This window comes from Schistocerca cancellata, chromosome 3 (assembly GCF_023864275.1).
Source record: "Schistocerca cancellata isolate TAMUIC-IGC-003103 chromosome 3, iqSchCanc2.1, whole genome shotgun sequence".
NCBI classification, from domain to species: domain Eukaryota; kingdom Metazoa; phylum Arthropoda; class Insecta; order Orthoptera; family Acrididae; genus Schistocerca; species Schistocerca cancellata.
Window position 1 is genome coordinate 38233028 of NC_064628.1, and position 20838 is coordinate 38253865.

The 20838-nt window shown below is 45.1% G+C and overlaps 1 protein-coding gene and 1 non-coding gene across 2 annotated transcripts in view; one reads left to right on the forward strand and one right to left on the reverse strand.

Moving 5' to 3' along the window:
* The window catches only part of LOC126176068 (uncharacterized), a 951488-nt gene that overhangs the window by 591199 nt on the left and 339451 nt on the right, over positions 1–20838 (reverse strand). Inside the window, exon 3 of the mRNA XM_049923202.1 lies at positions 11818–11858. Coding sequence (XP_049779159.1) covers positions 11818–11858 — 41 coding nt within the window. The remainder of the gene's footprint in view (positions 1–11817; positions 11859–20838) is intronic.
* Positions 8780–8854, forward strand: Trnat-ugu (transfer RNA threonine (anticodon UGU)). The gene has a single exon. It is a non-coding gene; the product is annotated as a tRNA-Thr (tRNA).

A 20838-nucleotide genomic window follows, 5' to 3' on the forward strand; every position in this document is an offset into this window, starting at 1 on the left:
TTGAAGTCCTGCGGATTCTTCCTGAACAGCTGCAAACCATCCTTGCAACACTTCACACGATTCCGCTTTTGGTCAAGGGAGAGCAATCGCGGAACCCATCTTGCGGATAGCTTTTTCATGTCCAAATGTTTATGCAAAATATTATGCACCCGTTCATTTGAGATGCCCAAATCACTAGCAATATCACGCACCTTAACTCTTCCGTCATCCATCACCATATCATGGATTTTATCAATGATTTCTAGAGTCGTAACATCCACAGGGCGTCCAAAAAGTTCAGCGGCACTTGTGCCCATATGGCCACTCCGAAAATTTTGAAACCACTTATAAATTGTTCTAATATAAGGTGCAGAGTCACCGTACTGTTTATCAAGCTTCTCTTTAGTCTCCTGGGGCCTTTTGCCTTTCATAAAGTAATGTTTAATCATCACACGAAATTCTCTTTCGTCCATTTGTTGACAATCACGTGACTTCCTTGATTCACACGAATGCCAAACACAAAGAAATAGACCAATATGCCTGAAACTTGGTGTGCATTACTTTCCAAAGATGCTACTAACTAAAGATAATCTCGATACGCGCCGGTGATCCCATCTCTGGACTTTGCACGGGCTTTTCAAACGCCCCTCGTACACGAGGTTGGCCGCATTCCTAGGGAACATGCAGTTGCTATTTATTTCACGGTTGACGTCGCAGGGGCCCTGATTAGGTCTCGTGGCCTGCGATGTTAGCTAGGCTAAATAAGATATCCCGAAGTTCCTTCGCCGTAGTCTGGTAGATTACTATAGAGAACCAACTGTTGAGTGGTACGCTTTATAGCTAAATGTAATCAAACGCATTACCACAACATGGCCAGTAATTTGTGATTTATCTACCTAGCTGCTTCTATTCGTGCTGGACTGACAGGATAATGTTACCCGTGTCGGTGCATAAATAGATGACCTCCTGGTACAGGTCTACAGTGCGACACGACGCACTGATTAAGGCACTGGACCCGGTTCAAATCCCTGTTCATCCATCTATAGGTTTCCCGAGATTTCCGTAAGTCGGTTAAGGCGAATGTCGGAATGATTCTCTCGAAAAAGCAGGGCCGATTTCTCGCTCCCCCCTCCCCCCCACACACACATAAACACCCCTCTCCAAGCACCCATCATCCCCCAACCCGATTTTGTATTACGTCTCTAACGTCTGCGTATGTCTCAGAAGACTCGCGGCGACAGCTGTGCATAAAAGTAGCGAGTGCTCTGTCTCCAATGTGTGAACAACAAACACAATAATTATTCACAATACAACCTTTTTAGTAACGAAAGGGCGACTCACCTTGACTAACTATCCTACTATCAAATAAAGAGGAATTTTCTTTCACAGGAGTCTGGTGTGTAGGTTTTTGGGATTACACTTGGACGAAAAAAGACAGATGTTAGTAATTTTCGGAAGGTGTCCTGCCGATATAATCGCCTCACATACTGTTGTTTGCGGAAAGGTTAACTGTTAAGATGAGGCAGATTACTTCCCAACAAATCAGAACTTTAATTTCCTGTACGTGGCAAAGGGACTGGGGCAACAAGCACACCGGCCGTCGTGTTTATGAACTGTTTCCAGACATCCATGAAAGAGAGGAACTGCTTCATACGAACCGAAGTAGAGGCATAACGGGACACGAACGGTACCCTCGCCAGGTGCACATGAAACGTCTCTGTGAAGTCGTTTCATAAGACGCTTGTCGAATTCGGTATAACTTATTCACTTTACTACCTGAATTTAGCTGAATTCATGAACTCTTCCAGAAAGATTGAGCACTCAAACAAGGCCTATTGAATATTATATGCGTGTTTTAATGTGGGGTTTCGGTTTTGTTTTGTGGGGAACGCTGAGTTGGTCATCGTCTTCTGGGAGTAGTGGTTGTTGCTTCTCGTTCGAAGGAAAACAGGATGACCAACTTAGGTTTCCAATACCTGAACAGAGAAGTTTACCCATCTTAGTCGAAGGCTGTTTTTGTGTGTGAGGTTGGTGACGAAGGTCTACCCCTCTGGTAACTTCCGCTGCACAGGGAGCTAGGTAATCTCGAAAGAGAAAGGGAGACTCTTCGGTGAACGCTTGGTGAGTAAGGATCGTAGCCCTTAAGGGGGGTTTCAGGTGATAGGAAGCAGGTTGAGTTAGGACTTCGTTATGTTTAACTGTTGAAATACTTAAGAACTTCAGCTTAACTGAAGCGTGTGAAAGGAGTTATTTTTCCGAATGTGCCATAATTATATTGCTTTAAGTAGGCGATTTTTAGGGTGTTTGAGTTACAAGCGTGGAAGTTACTTTGTTAGTTTTGAACAACGATTAAGTAGAATTTCAAACGGTAAATCTGATTAGGAAAAGCTGGTTAGGATCACTTCAACAGTACGTGAGTGTAGTGCTGTGTCGAAGCGAGTATGATTTTTAATCTTATATTCTGTGGAAATTGCTTTTGTCTTTCCGTGACGATTTTGTGCCACGTGTTTGGTAATCAATGACCCTTCTGGTCCACCACGGCACCGCAATAGGCTTTATTTTAACAGTTTGCTTGTTTAATGAGCTATAATTTCTGCAAGAATATCTGTTCTTTCGTGCGCTTTCTACAAAGCAGGACAACAGTTTGATTCGGAATGCACCACGTGCTCTAGTTCGGCCGTTTGCAAGCAGCAGATGCAGTTAGTATGTTGAATAATAATCGCACAGCCTCGTGCATTGGTTAAACCTCTGTCCAGAATAGTGCATGCGTAGAATCGTAATGCGAATCTCACTGAGATATTTTTATGGTATGAATGCAAAGGAGATGATAGTATCATTGTCTCCCACCTCCGTTTTCTGTGTTTCTTCTCGCTGTAGTTAAATTGTGTTCTGTTACATTCTCATGTAATTCTTACTTAAATATTTCTAGTTAGGCACCAGTTATGTGTAGTTAGGATGTGCAACCAAATAGTTAGATACAATAAATAATCTACGTGAAAGATAAATTCTATGGTGTTGATCTTACCCACTTATTCCGATTTCCAATCCTGAATTAATCAAGCTGCTTCATGCACGACGTGGATTGCTATTTATCTGGCTACTTAAAGAAATTTGCATACTTGTAATTAAATTATTAAAGTAATTAATGATTTTCCAGCTCCGTCTTTTTCTAAATGGTTAGGAAGGGCCTGGGCTGGTGGCGACCCTGAATTTCTGAATTTTTATCATTATTTGTGTGAGAGAAGCAGCTAGAAATGCGAGATAACGTATGTGGCTCTATGAGAAACGTCGTAAAGATAGTAATACGTTACACATAACATCGGCAAAAGACAATCGCACAATTCTTGTGTGGTGAGGTCGGTAGAGTATTACAGTTGTCTCTAAACAGTGATGTCAGGGGCAACAGTACTGTAGTGCGGACCATCGCTTTGCATTAACAGAACATGATTCCTGTACTACTCTAAGTAAGATCACCAGTAAATATCTCATAGCATCCTTGAAAGCATCAACTCAAAGGAATGCAGATGGCTGGAGCGTGAGCAGCTTCGGGGGATCCCTCAGTCACATTTTAAGGACATTTCGGTTTCCTGCGTCGTCATGCGTGCTAAATGGAAGTACTATTATTATTATTATATTGAACACACAAATTTAAGAATGTTTCGATTCTCCTTGTTGATCTTGCATTATCGTTCGTTAAGTAGAAAAGTACAACTGGTTTTCTGTTTGTTGTTACTGCAAGTAGACATAGTTGATACGCAAAGAATTCTGTTTACTTCGAAATCTGCGTTCACACTGCGTAGCCAGAAATCAAAGCACTGGCACGAGGCGACGCCAGTTACTACAAGGCCATTGGGCTTCATTTGGAAAACAGAAATTTCAAAATGTGGTATACGGCGAACGCCAAACAATATGTTATCACACGAGGTTTACCCAGACAGGCAAATAACTGGATTACAGTAGAGTTAAACTAAGAAGTACATCGGAAGCTGAAGAATGCTTTTATATACATTATATAATTTTAGAATTTTATTTTTTTCCGTTTAATACATTTTTCACGGTTTTTTACTATAATTCTCATAACTACTGTTGTTATATTAATCTAAAAAAGACCAGCCCGGACAGGCATGCGTGATAAAGCGTCGGTTCCGGGAGGCGGAGGCGGAGGGGGATGCGGCGGCCCCGGATTACCTTCGGGAGTCGGTGTGTCGGCCAGCCTGATGTGGTTTCTAGGCGGTCTCCCCACATCCTAAGTCCCAACAGGTGAATACCGGCCATGTAACCAAGTCTCCTGTCAGTTACGCGATTCACAAACGTTTAGAAAAGTTTCGCTCGATTTCCCAAGAATAACATTACATTAAGTTGGGATAGATAAATTCCGTCCCGGGGTTAACGGGGTGGCGACAGGAAGATCACCAGGCCAGCCATTACACCAGCAACACCAAATCCGTTAATAGCCATGCCAACCCCTCGCCCATGCAAAACAGAGGCCCAAAGAAGAAGAATTATTAGGATGAAAAAGATCGTATTATTCTTAATATATTGCTACTGTCATGAACAGAAAGATGTGTTTATCTGACTGTTGACGACAACAAGGGAACAGTTCATGTTAATTCATAACCTCAGTAAATGTTAATGTGTACGGGGACAGACGGCACGCTTCCTGCACGCAGCTGTAAGCAAACGCCATCAAAATATTACGAGCGCTTCGGAGAGGCGGTTTACCTTAGTAATAACGGTACTTCGACAGTGTCTCTGAAACAGCCAGCTGTCTGGATCGTCGAAGGAATGGGCCACAGACGCCATCTGATGTCCTCTCATCATAAACCAGGCTCTCTTTTGTCTGGGAAGATGGCACTCTGGTCCATAATAGGGGTGCGCTCTTGCAATAATAATAGACGTATCAGGTCCAGATGCCGTTTAAAACCCACTCTTCTTACACCTTTTTTCGCACTCAGTTGATGCGACCCTCTCCTGCCTTCATCTCTTGAGTAGAAAATACACCCAACGACCAGACTCATTTGTTGGATCTATTCCAGTCTCTGTCTTCCCCTACCGTTTTATCCTCTCCAGCTCCCTCTAGTATCACGGAAGTTATTCCCTAACGTTTCATGTCCTATCATCCGTTCCCTTCTTCCTGTAATTTTTCCCTTGTATTCCTTTCTTCACCGATTCTGCAGAGACCTCCTCATTTGTTATACGAGTCCACCTAACTCTCAACATCCTACGAAACTACCATCAGCTTAAACATCGAGTCATGTGTGCAGCGCAATCATTTTGCAGGTGGCATGGTCCTGTTTCCCTCTGTTGCAAGTAAAAATCTGAAACTCGATAATTATGACTAAAATAACATACACTGACGGAAAAAAAATCGATACGCCAAGACGGAGTTGTGCGATATAAACGAAAGTCGGTAGGCTGTTTCCACATCTGAACGATGATGTCTGCTCAAATTTCGCGCCAGTCGCATAAGCGTGGCGCCGGTATGGGAGCTCCGAGCGAGATGGCCTGTAGCGTGCATTCCAAAGACGCCAAACCACCGCCATTTGCGACTTCAGTGGTGTCAAAAGAGAGCTCATCGCAGGCCGCGGTGGCGTCTACTGTGTTTTCTGATGCCGGCCGAGGTGGCCGAGCGGTTCTAGGCGCTTCAGTCCGGAACCACGCGGCTGCTACGGTCGCAGGTTCGAATCCTGCCTCGGGCATGGATGTGTGTGATGTCCCTAGATTAGTTAGGTTTAAGTAGTTCTAAGTTTAGCGGACTGATGACCTCAGATATTAAGTCCCAAAGTGCTTAGACCTCTGATGACGTACGCAGCTCCCGTCTGGGGATATGCAGCTCCCACACGACTGCGCCGCCTGCAGATCATACGGAACAAAGTGCTACGAATCATTAGCAATGCTCCACGCTACACACGCACCGTGGATCTTCACCATGAATACCGCCTTGATACCCTCAAGGAAGTATTCAAGAAACACGCCACACGACTATACAGGAACTCGAGACACTCGAACAATCCTTTCATCCTCACTCTGGGAAACTACGATCACAACCACAGGTGGAAACACAAGCGACCAAAGACACTGCTAGCTAGGGCATAACCACCTATGGTAAACTAACATACGCAAACAGCGACAAACGTCGGTAAGCCCCTGCATATCAGCAACACTGACTGGCAACTACCAGCTGCTATTAGAGCCGACCAACAGGCCACAGCAGGGACACAGACGAGCTCGCTCACAGACGCACAAACAATCTCCCAACACTCCCTCACACTGTGCCTCCGGTATATGACCTATCGGACACAAGACCGATAACAAACCTAACTGTTGCAGGTTGCAGGACGCTGAACGAGGACTCTGTACCAGCACCCAGCGCCAGCCGCCGAGCAGCACAAACGCACAACGTCAAGGTATCGACATGCATGATACCCACTACTAACAAATCCTATCCTTGCACAACCTATCGCAGGCAGCAAGACAACCGCTACTGCTCTTGCCGCCCGACCTAACTTTCGCAGAGGTTTTTTTCCCTTGGCTCTTGCTTTGGCACTTTTTTTCCTCTGCCCTTCAAACCGCTACCCTTCGTCAGATTTCGACCAATCTATCTCCAGATGAGAGCGTATTAATGGTTAATCCTAACCAGACGTACGCAAACATCGCAGTACCCACATCCTGTGACACCTCACTTTAGTGAATACTAACCCTTACGCAGAGATGGCAGTAGACCTTTTGTGTTGGCCATCATGCCGGTGTGGGCGTGGAGGGGCTCCACCTCTATTAAAAAAAAAATAGAGCCTTTTTTTGTTTTCTAATGAAAGCTGGCTCTGCCCTGGGTGCCAGTGATGGTCGTGTATTGGTTAGAAGGAGCCCACTTCGGGGCCTACACCAACCTCTCAGCGTGCAGACACACCGGAGCTACACCTGCGATTTCGTATGACAGCTGCAGCGCTCTCGTGGTTACCCCACGCACCCTGACTACAAATTTGTACATCAGTCTGGTGTTTCGACATGTTGTGTTGCTATTCATGAACAGTACTCGAGGAGGTGTTTTCCAGCACGATAACGCTCGTTCACATATCGCTGTTGTAGCTCAACATGCTCTACAGACTGTCGACATGTTGCTTTGGCTTGATCGACGATCGGATATGTCTGCAATCGAGCACGTATGAGACATCATCGGACGACAACTGCGGCACTATCCACAACCAACGTAAACCGCCCGTGCATTGACCGACCAAGTGCAACAGGAATGGAACTCCATCAAAAATGGTTCAAATGGCTCTGAGCGCTATGGGACTTAACTTCTGAGGTCATCAGTCCCCTAGAACTTAGAACTACTTAAACCTAACTAACCTAAGGACGTCACACACATCCATGCCCGAGGCGGTTCCAGACTGTAGTGCCTAGAACTCCATCCCACAAACTCTCACCGGCACCGGTGCAACACAATGCATGTACGTTTGTATGCTTGCACGCAACATTCTGGCAGTTACACCGGTTATTAAAGTACCAGCATTTCACATCCGAGCTGGCTCATCTCGAGTTTTCATTAACTTGTGATCTTAGACTGTTAATCACTTAAATATGCTACTTAGACAAATGAATTCCCTAAATTCCATTCATCATCATCATCATCAGTTATCTGCTATATTACCAGGTCCTTTGCCTCTCCATTTTCTGCGATCCATTGCTTCCTTCTTAAGGCTGCTGTATGCTGTACCGTCCATCATGTCATCCAGTATCTGGAATCTCATCCTTCCTCGCTTCCTTTTCCCTTCTACATAACCTTCTAAAACTGTTTTTATCAGTCCGTCATTCTTTCTTAATATATGCCCAATCCAATTTCTTTACCCTACATTGATAATTTTTTGGCGTTGCAATTTTTTCCCGTCAGTGTATAATCAAAATATCGATCAAGAAATAGTCCTAATTAACAACGAAACATAGAACCATTTCATGAGTTTTTGTGTTAAGGGCATCTGATGAATACGACTGGAAGGACACGAGAAGTAATAAACAGAAGAGTTAAAATGACCTCTTATGCGTTAGTAAGCTAAACAGGATTTAAACCCACAATTATTTATTTATTTTGCGGAAGAGAGGTACGGTACGCATAAAACTTATTGATTAGATTTTACGCGTCCGAAACCAGTCTTCCGATGTATATGAAACTTACATTCAGTGAGTTGGAAGTTACGGCAGTTAAGACCTAAACATTTAATGCGAAAAACCGTTCAAAAGCGTGGATAGCTCATCAGGCAATGGAGAGACTCGTGGTGAGATTTACAATGGGAAACAGGAGAGCGAACAAATGGATGGGCGAACAGAGTGCAGTAATTATGACTGACTAGTGGACATGTCCAAAAGAACAGATTACATCTTCATATATATAAGGCTCACCGGCCATTTGACCATCTTCTTCTGTGCGGATCCACAAACAGTGCCCGGACTCGAACAGGAATCGGCAGTAAAGCCGCAAGTAATGAGTATGATGGGCAGGGGCACTATGAATATAGTGCGGGACAATAAGCTGCGAATGTGGGTCGCCGGCCGTGGTGGCCGAGCGGTTCTAGGCGCTTCAGTCCGGAACCGCGCGACTGCTACGGTCGCAGTTTCGAATACTGCCTCGGGCATGGATGTGTGTGATGTCCTTAGGTTAGTTAGGTTAAGTAGTTCTAAGTCTAGGGGACTGATGACCTCAGATGTTAAGTCCCATAGTGCTCAGAGCCATTTGAACCATTTTAATATGGGTCTCACGAGAGGCGTGCCAGAGGTAAGTCCCTGCAGTCGCACTAAGCTCTGTGCCCTCGGTGGCTCAGATGGATAGAGGGTCTGCCTTGTAAGCAGGAGATCCCGGGCTCGAGTCCCGGCCGGGGCACACATTTTCAGCTGTCCCCGTTGACTTATATCAACGGCTGTATGCAGCTAAGGATCTTCATTTCATTGTAATTTCATTCTAACGAGCTGCATGGTCACCGATCTTCATATATTTACAATCAGTGAGTTGGAAGTTACGGCAGTTGAGACCCAAACATTTAGTGAGAAAAACAGTTTAAAAGCGTGGATAGCTCATCAGGCAATGGAGAGACTTGTGGTGAGATTTACAATGGGAAACAGGAGAACGAACAAATGGATGGGCGAACAGACTGGAGTAATTATAACTGACTAGCGGCGACACAGAGTACGAAGATGGCGGAATCTGGATCTGAGGACGGTCTGAACTGGTCGTCAGGTAACTTAGTTGTGATTGTTCGGAAAATAAAAATTATTCTAATCACTACAACGTTAGCACTCGTCTCCAAACGACGGAACATCGTACTTCGTACATTATAACACACTCCCAGATCTGCGGGACTCGTTACTGAAGACAATTCCACTCCAGTCAGTGAGATTCCAGGCCGACGACGTCTCTGGAGACGACACGGACAGCGGTCGGATACCATCCTGACTTTTGCCCGCCATTCGGCCTGACAACCACAAGTTGTGCTGAACCCTTACAGCACAGCCATACGTCGACAGTATTCTCGTACATCCCGCTTTGTTGTTCTTCATGGCAAGCCGTCCGAGGCTTACATTTCAGCAAGATAATACCCGCCACCACACGGCGAAAGTTTCAATTGCTTGCCTCCGTGCTTGCCAAACCCTACTTTGGCCCTGAAGGTCGTTGGATCTCTTCCCAACTAGAGGACGTTTGAAGCATTATGGGCAGCTTCCTCCAACCAGCTCGGGATTCAGCGATTCTGATGATCTAACGCGACAGTTGGACAGAATTTGGCACGATATCGCTCAGGAGAAATCCAACAACTCTATCAACAATGCCAAGCCGAATAACAGCTTGAACAAGCGCTGCAATCCTTAGAGTGTATTTACAAAACGCCCGTACAGCCGGGAACGCTAACGCGCCCCTTCCAGAGACGGGGATCTAAGCCAGCCCCGCATCGAATCCGCCTTACCGATTACAAATCTTTACCACATTTCATAATGGCATCTACGCTAGATTCAGACAGTTTGAAGTACACTGAATTTTTTCCGTTACTTATGGTGGCGTCAGGAATGGCATCGGGCAACCGACTGCCACCAATATTGCCTAAACAGATATAACAATGCCGACCCCGTGGAGAAACGGGAAAACTCAAAAGGAAAGAAAGATGCTACACCAAGAAGAAATGCAGATGGTAAACGGGTATTCACTGGAAAGTATATTATACTAGAACTGACATGTGATTACACTTTCACGCAATTTGGGTGCATACATCCTGAGAAATCAGTACCCAGAACAACTACCTCTGGCCGTAATAACGGCCTTGATACGCCTGGCCATTCAGTCAAACAGAGGTTGGACGGCGTGTACAGGTACAGCTGCCCATGCAGCTTCAACACGATACCGCAGTTCATCAAGAGCAGTGACTGGCGTTTCGTGACGAGCCAGTTGCTCGGCCACCATTGACCAGACATTTTCAATTGGTGAGAGATGTGGAGAATGTGCTGGTCAGGGCAGCAGTCGAATATTTCCTGTATCCAGAAAGGCCCCTACAGGACTTGAAACATGCGGTCGTGCATTATCCTGCTGAAATGTAGAGTTTCGCAGGGATCGAATTAAGGGTAGAGCCACGGGTCGTAACACATATGAAATGTAACGTCCACTGTTCAAAGTGCCGCCAATGCCAGCAAGAGGTGACTGAGACGTGTAACCAATGGCATCCCATACCATCACGCCGGGTGATACGCCAGTATGACGATGACGAATACACGCTTCCAAAGTGCGTTCACCGCGATGTCGCCAAACACGGATGCGACCATCATGATGCTGTAAACAGAACCTGGATTCATCCGAAAAAATGACGTTTTGCCATTCGTGCACAGAGGTTCGTCGTTGAGTACACCATCGCAGGCGCTCCTGTCTGTGATCCAGCGTCAAGGGTAACCGAAGCCATGGTCTCCGAACTGATGGTCCATGCTGTTGCAAACGTCGTCGAACTGTTCGTGCAGATGGTTGTTGTCTTGCAAACGTCCCCATCTGTTGACTCAGGCATCGAGACGTGGCTGTACGATCCGTTACAGCCATGCGGATAAGATGCCTCTCATCTCGACCGCTAGTGATACGAGGCCGTTGGGATTCAGCACGGCGTTCCGTGTTACCCTCCTGAACCCACCGTTTCCATATCCTGCCAACAGTCATTGGATCTCGACCAACGCGAGCAGCAATGTCTCGATACGATAAACCGCAATCGCGATAGGCTACAATCCGACCTTTATCGTAGTCGGAAACGTGAAGGTACGCATTTCTGCTCCTTACACGAGACATCACAACAACGTTTCACCAGGCAACGCCGGTCAACTGCTGTTTGTGTACGAGAAATCGGTTGGAAACTTTCCTCATGTCAGCACGTTGTAGGTGTCGCCACCGGTGCCAACCTTGTGTGAATGCTCTGAAAAGCTAATCATTTGCATATCACAGCATCTTCTTCCTGTCGGTTAAATTTCGCGTCTGTAGCACGTCATCTTCGCGGTGTAGCAATTTTAATGGCCAGTAGTGTATTTATGCCTACAACGTTCGCATGAAGGCTGTAAATTGCCTACATCATGAAAGAAACTTTAAAATCTGTATTGTTAAAACTGAATCCTCGGATATACCGGAGAAAAACAATCATTGCATTCATATAAAACCCACTTAGAATTGTTCTAGACATGGCGCAGAGCAAGGTATTGCTTAGCCCATGGCACGCACTGTACATCAGTTACGTCGTGCTGAATGCCAGCTCCGAGGGATGAGCTTTGTGTCAGCTCACATCACCAGTACTCTACTAACACTACGTCTCGAGGTATGTAGGAGCTACTCACAGACAGCTGGTCCTCTGGTAGTTGTCTCTCCTGTATCCGACCTGAAACACAAATAAACTGTCGTCAAATTCCACGTGAGACCTTGCATCTATGACATAAACCTGTTGCACAACTATCGCACCAGCACTGCAACAGCACACCTCTAGGACACGCTTCGCTCCGTCCTCCATAATACCGAAATCCCGTATTGTTATTATATGCTACGTTTACTACAAGTAAAGTTTTTCACTGTCGATTAAGTCAGATAGGAGGAAAACAGAAAACCACGGCAATAATAGTGCCCTGCATATTACACTGGCCAGAAAGGCAAAAGCTGTTTAGATATGTTTCAGTGAAAACTGGAGTAAAGCCAACTGCACAAGAAGAAATTTTATTTCCTTTACCAGTTTCCTTCTTCACAAGATTGTAACCATCGCATAATTTGCGAGTGTGAAACATAAGATGCATGCAGCATATTGCTATGGTCATACGCTGCATGCATCTTACTTTGACACTCGCAGATAATAGATAATTATGACCTTGTGAAGTAGAGCAATGTGCGGAAGGATTGCACATCTGTCACATTAAACGAACCTTTACAGTTCTTGCAGGATCTTCTTCCCACCGCAGCGATGTCTGAGATTTGATGTTTTACCAGATTCCTGATATTCACGGTACACTTGTGAAGTGGTCGTACGGGAAAATCCCCACATCATCGCTACCTCGGAGTGCTGTGTCCCATCGCTCGTGCGCCGACTATAACACCACGTTCAAAGTCACTTAAATGTTGATAATCTGCCATTGTAGCAGCAGTAACCGATCTAGCAAGTGCGCCAGTCACGTGCTGTCTTATATAGACGTTGCCGACCGCAGCGCCGTTTTCTGCCTGTTTACATCTCTCTGTATTTCAATACGCATGCATATACAAGTTTCTTGGGCGCTTCAGTGTATTTTGTAAGTAAACACATGACGCGAGAGTGCTCTGGGTACAGATCTGTGGTGCGGACGTCTCTCTGCTGTTGTTCCCCTACAGGGATCTGATAAGACGGAAAGAAATAGAAATTCGAGCAGTGGCTACGTACTTCATAAAGGAAGGTATGAAAGCAAAGGAAATTCGTGCCGATTTTCACAAAACACTGGGGAACTCTGCTGCTTCATAGCCACCACCTTGCTAAATTTGGTCAGAACACCTTAGATGGTCAGTGTAGTGGTCGGCGAAAATGTGCCACTATCCAAGAAATTATTGCAAAAGTGCGTAAGATGGTCATGAAGGACAGCCAACTGAAAGTGCAAGACATCTCTGCAGCTGTAGGGATGTCATCTGAACGGGCGCATCACATTTTATTAGCAGAACTGTATACGAGAAAATTATGTGCAGCGACTCTAAAGGCAATACGTCGGAACGGTTATGACGTCATTTTTATGGGATTCTAGAGGGAGTCTGCTGAAAAACTTTCTTCTCACTGGTCAGACAATTACAGGACAATACTAGGATAACCTCCTGAGCCAACTACAGCAAAAAACAACCGAAAAACGGGACAGGCCTGGCAAGGAAGAAAGGTGCCTTTCGTCAAGGTACTGAGCGTGAGAGGTGGCATGAGCCCCCTCTCATATTTCTATCTTACGATTTTCCTCTCTAATTGCATGGAGTGAAAAGTCGCTATTCCTTCACACGCGGACTTCCCACGAGCGTCTCTCATCACCCGGGTGGTCCGGTGACACGCGGGCCCTGCTGATCTGGAAAGCGTTAAGCCGACGGGTGTGAGGAAGTCGAGTGAATGCTTTGCAGACGCCGACATTGTCAAAAGACACGCCCGGAGGGGTCTGAAGTAGCGGCTGGGCTAGAGGTTCCGTTACTTCGCAGAAACTTAGCGAAAACACTTTCTGGCGGGCTACCAGCGAGGCGTGGGGATGACTTGTGTACCCAGGCAGTTGTGGCGGGAAAATTCCCGCGCTTTCTGCAAAATAGTAACTGTGATTGGCTTGCTCAGGGCATAGCTCCGTGACGTAGCAAAATCGGCGCAGAAATTGGCGCCAAGAATCTCCATTGGTGGAATGGTAGTGCTCCGGCAATAGAGTGGAATTTTCCGCCGGTTTTCGAGTTGCTGATTGGAACGTTTAACCACGGCCACTGTCGTGGGGGCGGGAATGTTGTGTGTTCGGCCTGTACGGGTGCTCGGGGTGGTCGGCTCTGGCCTTTCGGTCGAGGACGTCGAAGCAACCAGCCATCGACTCCAGTACGCCAAATCGTGTTCTTGCAGTTAAGAAGACACATTGGTAAGGTATGTCCGCAGCACCGGCAGACAGGGATTTTCCTAGGTGATAATCAGAGCTCAGCAGGGCGCGCCTGTTCGTCTTTTTCTAACTTTGTTCTGTCTTGGGTAGCAGCAATTAATGTTGGGTTGGCTATGTGTTTTCTCTTAAGATTTGAGTTGCAAGGAATTGGCTCCACATACCACTTCGTCATAATCCTCACAATCTAGTTTAGGGACAACTTCACATTCAAAGCGTTTGTTTGAGTATCCAATTTGAGCCTATTTGATGTATTGTAAATGTTTCATGTGTTTTTGTTTATTATTTTGTGTTTAGTCTTAATAAATCATATTGTTATTTTGGACAGAACTTTCATTCTGTTAATCGGTAGAGCAACCCTATCACTTCTCACTACGTTAATTAAACGTTCCTTTATTTAACTTATTTATCAAATTAAATTATTGCAGGTGCCAAACTCTCTTCTACTCCACTGGCAGGGTTGATTAGAGTCAGTTCGCGGTTTTTTTTTTTTTTTTAATCCTTATGCAACAGCAAAAGTCGGAGTTAGAATGGGGGGGGGGGCTTAGGGCATCATTTACATATGTAGATTCTAGAAGAATTTAGTGTTAAATACACTGCTAGCCCCGGCACCTCGCAAGCGTCCACGCACAAGTGTTGTTATCATGCAAAAATATATAACCATGATACGAATTGTTGTCGCATCCGCACTTATTTGCCTGGACTCCAACAGACTTTCATCTCCTTCCCACACTATAAATTTTCAGGGTGGACGGAGATCTTCTTCAACCAGAGATCTGAAGGCCGATGTTGCTGGGTATTTTGCAGGTCTGGAGGAACCTAATTGTCGACATGAGATCATGGCTTGGGAACATCGCAGCATCGATATGATCATGAAAAATAAAAACGTTTCACTGAGGTAAGTCGTTTCTTTCTATTCCATTCCGAGTACCTTATTGCTTTTATTTGTTTCATGAGATACATGGATATCTTCCGGCTGAGTAATTTTTACAGTAGACACCAAATTAAATGCTGTACAGTGGTTGAGTCATGTGTAGTCCCGACGGAGGCACACCAGTTATCCCTGCTAGGGTTACGGAATTAATGAAGTTTGTGTCATTTATGCGAGGAGCGGCAGGGGGCTTAAACGTAAATGAGGTACGCGATTACGTTATTGGCGCTTCAGTCGACCGAGTCGGATTAATTTTCGATCTGGGAATCAAAAGCTCAATCGGAAATTGACTGAGGGCGCACGAGAGCGTGACGAAAGCGCGCGCCAGCTGCGGGCGAGGCAAAACGCCGGGGAGAGACTTGCAGCTCAGTAGCGGAGGGAAAACTTCGGTGGCGAACGCTCTCTCTCCAATACTCACGCTACACAGCGGAGCCCAAGCCACGTCTCACGTTTCTGCAAATCTTTTCTAAAGTTTCATTCAATCCTGTTTCGCATTTGACTGAACATTAACAAGGAAAACCATTGCTGTTTGACAAACCAGAGGTGGAGGTTTTAATACAATTGCATGGCCACAATATAGACACTTAACTGAATTGACGAGTAATATTTTGTTTACTTGAGAAGTTACTAAAAATTTTGGTAATAATTTTATCATTTTCTATGTGCTCCCCAGGGAGGAAGAGAGAGAGAGAGAGAGAGAGAGAGAGAGAGAGAGAGAGAGAGAGAGAAAGAGTAATCAGATCATGTTATTTATTAGGTATGCAAGTATTCTTCAATGTTGACAAGCATTTACCATCGTCAGATGCTACGAAAAATTGTTATTTTTGCTAGTTTCGATGATAATTTCATTAAACACAGAGGTTTGGCAGTCACAGTATTTCTGTTCAATCACACTCTAAATAATTTCAAAACTGCAGACTTGTGTGGGCAAGGCATCTACTAATTAGACAGATTCACAAATGAAACCGTAGAAAATCTAAACGAACCTCCCGCCCCAGCCTCCCTCGCGAAACATGGTGAAGAGCGTGGCAGGCGGGTGATTTCTGAAGTGCTAGTCTTTATAGACTCTTCTGAAGTGGTGTAGGTCGCTGGGAAATATTTGGGGTTTTTCCTCTGACAAACCGAGTCTTGAGATTTCTTAGATAGGCATTAGAGAAATATTAGCTTTCTTTCTTCGAAAGTCCAGATTTGTAAGTTTTCAGTAAAAATCTCACTTGACTGCAAACAGCTCGTGCCAGTCTTGTTGTCCTTTCTTGTAGCTGATCGACACAACAACGAGAATTTTATTTTGCTTTTATTTTATTTGCCGGAATATGGGTTACAGTGACGGACTACTCTATATAGCCTGACGTCTAGGTTTATTTGAAAGATGTCAATTCCACTCTTGAGTTGGCAAATCCATCGAAAGCGATTTCATAAGAATAACTGTACTTGTTGTTATGGCGAGCATTTTATACGTAATCAATGCGTTGAGCGGTTTTTTGTACGCCATTTTGACTGAGTTATCTTTCACAGATCTTATCAGCAGAATCAACATTTCTCCAAAAACGCAAACTTGTCCACTGTGCATACGAAACTGAGTAGGGAGGGAAAATAAGTACGCTCTTAAATAATACCGCTGCATACGGCATTCCCAACTAACTGTAGTACAGAAACGGTGCAAATCACAGCCGCATTTAAGACTAGTACGGTAAGACAGCGAGTGCAGTTAAGAGCAGGCGGTAAAGCCGGGTTATAAGCTCTGCGGGTAGCGAACCTCAAGGCGGTACACACCTAGTGCTCGTTCGGACTCGGTCACATTCTTGAGGATTTTCTCTCGGCGGTTCAAAGCCACGTCCGAAATGCCGGGATGGTTGCTGTGGAAAGAACAGGGCCAATTTCCTTCCTTTAACCCTCCCTAATCTGAGCTTTTGCTTCGACATGATGACGTCATTGTCGACGGAACGTTATACCCAAATCTTCCTGTCTTGCTTGTTTTGTTTGTGGGGGCGTCCTGCAGGCAGGAGACCTACTGTGAAATGCACAAAAATGTGTGCTAGAAGATTAATAGTATCATCTCGTCTGCGGGAAAGATAGTGTGAAAAAACACTCCAAGTCAAGTGGTAGGAAACTGTGTGACTTTCATAACACAATTCTCTTTGCCATGTTGTACTTTCACTACCAATCCCAACGGTTTTTTTAGTACTCGCTAGGTGTCAAATAATCGCATCCTGTGTGGGTTGGCACTGTTCTCTGATACACTGTAAACTACAAACTCGTGGATCCGTCAGCAAAGTGTCAATGCCATCAACTGAAACAATTGAATGAACATTAAAGTACGAGGGGCGTTTGAAAAGTCCGTGCAAAGTCCGAGAGATGGCACCACCGGCGCATATCTAGGTCATGTGTAGTTGGTAGCATCTTTGGAAAGAACGCACACCAAGTTTCAGCCATATTGGTTTATTTAGTTGTGTTTGGCATTCGTGTGAATCAAGGAAGTCGCGTGATTGTTAAAAAAATGGACGAAAAAGAATTTCGTGTGGTGATTAAACATTACTTTATGAAAGGCAAAACGCATCAGGAGACTGAAGAGAAACCTGATGAACATTACGGTGAGTCTGCACCTTCTATTAGAACAGTTTATACGTGGTTTCAAAATTTTCGGAGTGGCCATATGGGCACAAGTGGCGCTGAACTTTCTGGACGCCCTGTGGATGTTACGACTCCAGAAATCATTGATAAAATCCATGATATGGTGATGGATGGCAGAAGAGTTGAGGTGCGTGAGATTGCTAGTGCTGTGGGCATCTCGAATGAACGGGTACATAATATTTTGCATAAACATTTGGACATGAAAAAGCTATCCGCAAGATGGGTTCCGCGATTGCTCAGGCTTGACCAAAAACCGAATCGTGTGAAGTGTTGCAAGGATGGTTTGCAGCTGTTCAGGAAGAATCCGCAGGACTTTAAGCGGCGTTTGGTCACTGTGGATGAAACATGGATACATTACTATACTCCTGAGACCAAACAACAATCTAAACAATGGGTTACCAGGGGAGAATCTGCACCAAAACAGGCCAAGACCATTCCTTCGGCCGGAAAGGTTATGGCGACTGTGTTTTGGGATTCGCAAGGGATAATCCTAATCGACTATCTGGAAAAGGGTAAAACTATTACAGATCCGTATTAGTAATCTTTATTGGACCGTTTGAAAACCGAGCTGCAAGAAAAACGCCGGCGATTGGACTGCAAAAAAAAATCCTTTTCCATCACGACAATGCACCAGCACACACCTCAGCAGTTGTGGTCGCAAAATTAATGGAAATAGGATTCCAATTCGTTTCACATCCCCCCCCCCCCCTATTCTACAGACATGGCTCCCTCGGACTACTATTTGTTCCCCAATTTGAAGAAATGGCTGGCGGGATAAAGATTCTATTCAAACGAGGATGTAATTGCAGCAACTAATAGCTATTTTGCGGACTTGGACAATTCCTATTATTTGGAAGGGATCAACAAATAAGAACAGCGTTGGACGAAGTGTTTAAGTCTAAAAGGAGACTGTCGAAAAACAAAAAGAAGTTTACCCCAAACACGTAAGTAGTTTTTATTTTTGCACGGACTTTTCAAACGCTCCTCGTACCTTCTAACTCATAACAATGATTGCAATGCCAGTTACAAACAGTAATATGACAAATAAAAGGAGAAGAGAAATGCACTCAGAACGTTTAGGGATCAATCTTGATGAGAGTCATGTTGGTAATCTCATTGACAATTGCTACGTGAATGACTACAGTGACATCACTTTTGGTCAGCCCACTAAATATCACCTTGGCATACTGGACCGTTCCTTCGCACCTGTCGTCTCGGAGCTTCAGCAGCTTCGAGCGGAGCCCCACTCACTGTCTCCAGCAGAGCGCACGCACTCTTAGCGTCGTACGCTGCGTCACACGTATCACGCACCGTATTGCTCCCTCTACTACCTCCGAAACGTTTATTGGCGGGCCCGGATTATTTCAGTGTACTGCAACACACAACAACAACAACAACAAGATCAGTCAAGTCTGCCTCGTTGTTACGAACAGCAGGTGACTGAGCCACGCGGTTTGAGGCGCCATGTCACGGATTGCGCGGTCTCTCCCGCTGGAGGTTCGAGTCCTCCCTCGGGCATGGGCGTGTGTGTGTGTGTGTGTGTGTGTGTGTGTGTGTGTGTGTGTGTGTGTGTTGTTCTTAGCATAAGTCAGTTAAAGTAGTGTGTAAGTCTATGGACCGATGACCTCAGTAGTTTGGTCCCAACATTTGAGCTGACAGATGTCTCCACTAACTACTACGAGACTTTTGTCCCCCTAGAAAATAAGTCGCTCACGTTCTGAAAAAAAAAGCGGAAAACAACTGTAATGATCGCTGAGAATCATTCAGTCCCGACTTCATACGAGCAAAACTTTTAAAATCTCATCTCCGCCCACAAGACTCACGACTCGCATTCTACCCTCGCTAGGGACGCCGGAGTAATCTCGAGTGTGACAACACCAAAAATATTTTAACATGGATACCCTTCGGTGTACAAGCCTCCAGAGCAGAATCTGGACACTTCCATTGGCTTTTAACGCTCATAGTATTTTTGTAAGGTGTTTTGAGTCCTGCGAAGCCTCTGGGAGATTTCTTTTCCGAGTGGTGTTAGGAAATACGGGCCATTTTGTCGGTATCACTCGGGTCTGAAAACAGTATGTTCTGCACAGACCAGCACACACTTTGCTGTAGTAAGTGGAGACGCGTCCATTATCTCCATGCTGTTCAACAATCCCCGTCTCCAGAAAACCAGCGCTGACGTTCACAGTAACGACCAATGCCAGCCGACGGATGCCGCCAGGAAATGATATGCTACAATATGGCTCAATAATAAATCGCGATTTCGGTAACGAGCATTCTGTTTCAAGTTAAGTATTTTTAAAGTCATATCTGCATAAAATCACTGTCTATATAAAGAAAATTAAAGGTGCAAGAATGAATCACTGGACTCGCATTCGGGAGGACGCCGGTTCAATCCCGCGTCCGGCCATCCTGATTTACGTTTTCCGTGATTTCCCTAAATCGCTCCAGGCAAATGCCGAGATGATTCCTTTCAAAGGGCACTGCCGACTTCCTTCCCCGTCCTTCCCTAATCCGATGAGACCGATGACCTCGCTGTCTGGTCTCCTTCCCCACACCAACCAACCAACCAAGAATGAATCTTTCACTTTCTAGCGTAGTGTGTGATTTTCTGAGACTTCCTGCCAGATTAAAAGTCTAATGTGAGTCCTGCATAAGTAGTTCTGCCGGCAAGAGCACTGACCGCGAAAGGCGAGGTTTCTGCTTCGAGTCCCGATCCGGCATATAGATTTAATCTGCCAGTAAGTTACCAAATTAAAGGTTGAACTACGTGACTGCGACTCATCTAACACCTTAATTTAAAAAGCTAGCATCAAATTAAAAACTTATCTATAGCCATCTAATGCCAGAAAATGTCGAAGAGTGATATGTTCGTGTCAGATTTTACTTTATTCGAACTGTCTAAACGTTCAAAAGTAATTAACAGTGTTCACCGATAGCTGCCGCATCACGCTGTTTTCGTGGCCTGGTGACGATCTTGTACATCGAAACCGGCAGCACGACAAAGAGATCCGCTTAGCGACTGTCATAAAATACAGCTATGGAGCACAGCGTTTCGCAAACAGGTTTAAACAGAGCAGCGCGTTTCACAAATATGGTTTAACAATAGTTGTGTTTGCCGGCAAGAGCTTAGGGACTGACGCAAAAAACTGAAAGAACTTACATTTTTATCTGAGATTATCTGAGAAGTG